The 4,870-nt window shown below is 29.9% G+C and overlaps 1 protein-coding gene across 1 annotated transcript; it reads right to left on the bottom strand.

Moving 5' to 3' along the window:
• Positions 1-299: 299 nt before the first annotated feature.
• On the bottom strand, positions 300-863 carry LOC124930530 (zinc finger MYM-type protein 5-like). Its single transcript, XM_047470865.1, has one exon. The coding sequence runs from the start codon at positions 861-863 to the stop codon at positions 300-302; it is 564 nt and encodes a 187-aa protein (XP_047326821.1).
• Between the last annotated feature and the right edge of the window lie 4,007 nt (positions 864-4,870).

Below are 4,870 nucleotides of genomic sequence, written 5' to 3'. Positions count from 1 at the left end.
TGTGGCATCCACATGGAGTGTAGAAAGCTTTGTTCCTCGCGACTTACATCTGGAGTGCAATCAAGTATCATAGTGAAATACTTTACATGCTTAATTTTTGCAACAATTAAACTTCTTACTCCAGCTGCCAACATTTGTATCAATTCATTTTGGATTTTGGTCCCAAGATAAGTGTAATGAATCTATCGTTCTTGAATACGTCGAAGATGTTCCACCATTATTGGATAAAATTCGGCAATCATTTCAATTAACTGCAAAAAGATTCCATTATTCTCAACATAAAGCTTTTCACAATCTCCTCAAAGTGCCAAGTTATTTTTCGCAATCCTTTGCACAACTGCAATTATTCTCTTCAATACTTGTTTCCAATCTTCTCTCTCTTTGTTAATTGCTACTTGCACACTTTCATCAATTGTCTTTTTCTTTTGAAGTCTTCTTTCTAATTCAATCCAACTAGTCATACAATCAATATGATCTTTACTAGTTTCATGAAGATTGAGGCATCGGCTGATATTCTTCCAATCTTTGTATCTTTCGTCAGCTAGATAACCAAGTTTCTCCATGGTTCTTTGGGTTTTGCATAAATTGCAACAAAAACAGAAAATCTTGTCCATAGAAATAGAGTACATTAACCATCTTCTATCACTTTTCTCACCATTTGTCAATTGTCTCTTATAATGTGATGGATTGAAATGTCTTCCAATGTTATCAAGAGGAAACAAAATATCATCATATCTTTTAGGATCTCTTTCAACCAAAAAGTCCCTAATATTTTGCAATTTATCCCAATTTCCTAGATCATCAACATTTAAAGGAAACAAAATCTTTTGATTTATAACTCCATCAGTGTCACTTTTAGGCATACTTACATCGTTCTCATTTTCAGACTGTTTTGGGTCTTCATTGCGAAGTTCATTCAATTCACCATGTTATCGATCATTCAACTTATCATCGATGTCATTATGAATGTTTGGGTTTGGGGGAAGTGTTTCCTTTTTTCTTTTTCCAGAATACTTGTTCTTTTTTTTCCTTGATTTTGTTGATAAATGGGAATCGTGCCATGCTTTTCTCCAAGTAAGATAGTGTTTTTTATTTTTATTTTTTTGGATACAAATTAAGTTAGGCTTATCATTGATAGGTTATCAATTATTATTTATAGGCTTTTTAAAAATAAGTCCATGAACATATCATTATAAGATTTTTTTGAAGATTTTGGTGTCCCAAAAATATTTGGGCCTGAGACAATTGCCTCACTTATTACACAGCAGGTTCGGGCCTGTCTCTAAGAGTATGTCAATAAGAGAGCTTCAAATAAAGTCACTCATGTATGTTAAGACAACAATTAGTTATAATAAAACCTCAAACTAATTTTCAACAAGCATGAAAATGTTACGTTTATTCTTCACATTCTTCTAGTCAAATCCTACATATAAAAAATTTAACAAACCATTTATATGATTAGTGCACCCTCAACTCATACCTTAGAAATTATCATTCTTAGTAGAAACCTTGAGTCATCAACACCCACTTGACAACTTAGCAGCAGCACTTACAAAACATACTCATAAGGTTTGATGCAAATCCAAATTCGGCCTTTATACACACATATCAAAACCACACTCTTACAAACAAACTAGGCTTTACTAATGAAAATTGGAATCAAATAGTCCTTAAAAATATTTTGTGAAATCAAACGAGACTTAAAGAAAAAATGTCTTAGTTGAAAAAGTCTTAATTGTTGACCGCTTCATAGATTATTGGTTCCTTCTCTCTATATATATTATATTTTATCATAATATAATATATATATATATATATAATTATATATTTGTTCCGTTTTTATATTTTAATAAAACATACTCATAAGGTTTGATGCAAATTCAAATTCGGCCTTTATACACACATATCAAAACCACACTCTTACAAACAAACTTTAGGCTTTACTGATGAAAATTGGAATCAAACTAGACTTTACTGATGAAAATTGGAATCAAATAGTCCTTAAAAATATTTTGTGAAATTAAACGAGACTTAAAGAAAATGTCTTAGTTGAAAAAGTCTTAATTGTTGACCGCTTCATAGATTATTGGTTCCTTCTCTCTATATATATTATATTGTATCATAATATAATATATATATATATAAATATATATTTGTTCCGTTTTTATATTTTAATAAACCATATGTCCGAAATTAAAATAAGTCAAAAGTATATATACCCCCATCTTCTTCATTCTGGTGTCGCTGTCTACATGACGACTTTTCGTCACCTGCACCCATTGGCGCCTTCGAGAAGAACAAAAGACCCATTGTCTTCTTTTCTCTTCTTCTCAAGACATCGTTACCCAAAATTAAGAAATATTTTAATGATCGTTAACATCTTCTTAACAACTGAAGATTTTGACTCAAATATTCACAACGGTTAATTATTCTGCAACCAATATCGTATTCTTTAACATACAACAATATTCAATAAAAAACATAAATATGCAACAACTTCTTTAATGGTGGTTAGAGTTTCCATCATATCTTCATAAATAGATTAGGTTAAATATTCTAAAAAATGATTTAATACCATTTGTTGAGAAAAAATTAATTTAAACACACGATAAAAAAATCTATAAAAATAAAGAGAAAAATAATAAAGAACAAACGAGGTTCGGCAAAAAATGCCTAAATACTCGGGGAGTCGTCAATTCTATTAATTTTCCATGGAATAATGGTCCAAATAACCTTATGGTACAATATATCTATTTATAGGAGTACATCAAAAGCGAAAAAAACTAAACTATTACTCTTAATCCCAATAAAGACTTAAAACTCATTACAATATTTAAACTCTAATAAAATATGAGCTCAAAACTCAACCTTTATGTTGGGTGCGATGACTAGTAACTTAATAATTTATATATATATATATATATATATATAGACTTTTAGAATTAATAATTAGGCTAAAGACCATGTAGTTAGGGGTGAGCATAATATGGGTTTACCCAAACCCAACCCTAACCCAAACCCATATTATTAATTTGGGTTGGTTAATATGGGTTGGGTTGAGTATGGGTTGGGTTGAGTATGTGTTGAGTTTAATTTGGGTTAGGTTAGGGTTACCCAAATTACCCAAATTATATAAATTTAGTTTAATTCTATATTATTAATCCAATATAAACTAATAATCTTCCAACTTTAAGTCGAACACGTTTTTGACATGTTTAACATATTTTTCATACGTTTAACACGTTTTCCACACATCTAACACGTTTTTAATATTTTTAACACGTTTCACTTATAACATGTTTTTCACATGTTTAACATGTTTTTCACACGTTTAACACGTTTTTCATACGTTTAACACGTTTTCACATTTTTGACACGTTTTCACGTTTTTGACACGTTTTTGACGTTTTTGTCACGTTGAACACGTTTTTGACATGTTTAATACGTTTAACGCGTTTTTGACAAGTTTAACACGTTTTTAACATATCTAACACGTTAACACGTTTTTGGCATGTTTAATACATTTTAAACATATTTAACACGTTTTTGATAAGTTTAACACGATTTTCACGTTTTTGGCACGTTTAACACGTTTTTGACACGTTTAACACGTTTTTGACATTTTAACACGTTTTTAATATGTTTAACACGTTTTTACGTTTTTGGCACGTTTAACAAGTTTTGACATGTTTAACACGTTTTCATACTAATAACACGTTTTTGTCACGTTTAACACGTTTTTGACATGTTTAATACGTTTAACGTGTTTTTGACAAACTAAACACGTTTTTTTTTACGTTTTTAGCACGTTTAACACGTTTTTAACATAACTAACACGTTAACATGTTTCTGATAAGTTTAATACGATTTTCACATTTTTGGCACATTTAACACGTTTTTAACATTTTAACATGTTTTTGATATGTTTAACACGTTTTCACACGTTTAACACGTGTTTCACACATTTAATATGATTTTCACGTTTTTGGCATATTTAACATGTTATTGACATATTTGACACGTTTTTCACACATTAACACGTTTTTCACATTTTGGTACGTTTAATACGTTTTTGATATGTTGAACATGTTTTTCACGTTTTTCACATTCTTATCACGTTTAACATGTTTATAACATGTTTAATACGTTTGTAAGATTTTTAACACGTTTTTCACGTTTTTGGCACGTTTAACACGTTTTTGACATTTTAACACGTTTTACACATTTAACATATTTTTGACATGTTTAACATATTTTTTTGCACGTTAACACGTTTTAATAAGTTTTAACATGTTTTTGGCGTTTTTGACACGTTTAATATATTTCTGACACGTTTGACATTAAACATGTGAAAATGTATTAAACGTGTCAAAAATGTGGAAAACATGTTAAACGTGTCAAAAACGTGTTAAACGTATCAAAAACGTGAAAAACGTGTTAAACGTGCCAAAAACGTGCAATATGTGTCAAAATGTGTTAAACGTGCCAAAAATATGAAAAACGTGTGAAAACATATTAAACATGTTACAAACGTATTAAACGTGTTAATAATGTGAAAAACGTGAAAAACATGTTAAACATGTCAAAACGTGTTAAACGTGCCAAAAACGTGAAAAATGTGTCCAAATGTGTTAAATGCGTCGTAGTCGTGAAAAATGTGTCAAACGTGTTAAAAACGTGTTAAACATGTCAAAACATGAAAATAGTGTCCAACGTGTCAATTGTGTTAAACGTGTCGAAGGTGTGAAAAACGTATTAAACGTTTCGAAAACGAATTAAACGTGTTGAAAACGTGAAAAACGTATCAAAAACGTGTTAAACGTCTCAAAACGTGGAAAACGTGTTAAACGTGTCAAAACGTGTTAAATGT

The sequence above is a fragment of the Impatiens glandulifera genome, chromosome 3 (assembly GCF_907164915.1).
Source record: "Impatiens glandulifera chromosome 3, dImpGla2.1, whole genome shotgun sequence".
Classification (NCBI taxonomy): Eukaryota; Viridiplantae; Streptophyta; class Magnoliopsida; order Ericales; family Balsaminaceae; genus Impatiens; species Impatiens glandulifera.
This window is presented reverse-complemented; position numbering and strand designations above follow the sequence as displayed.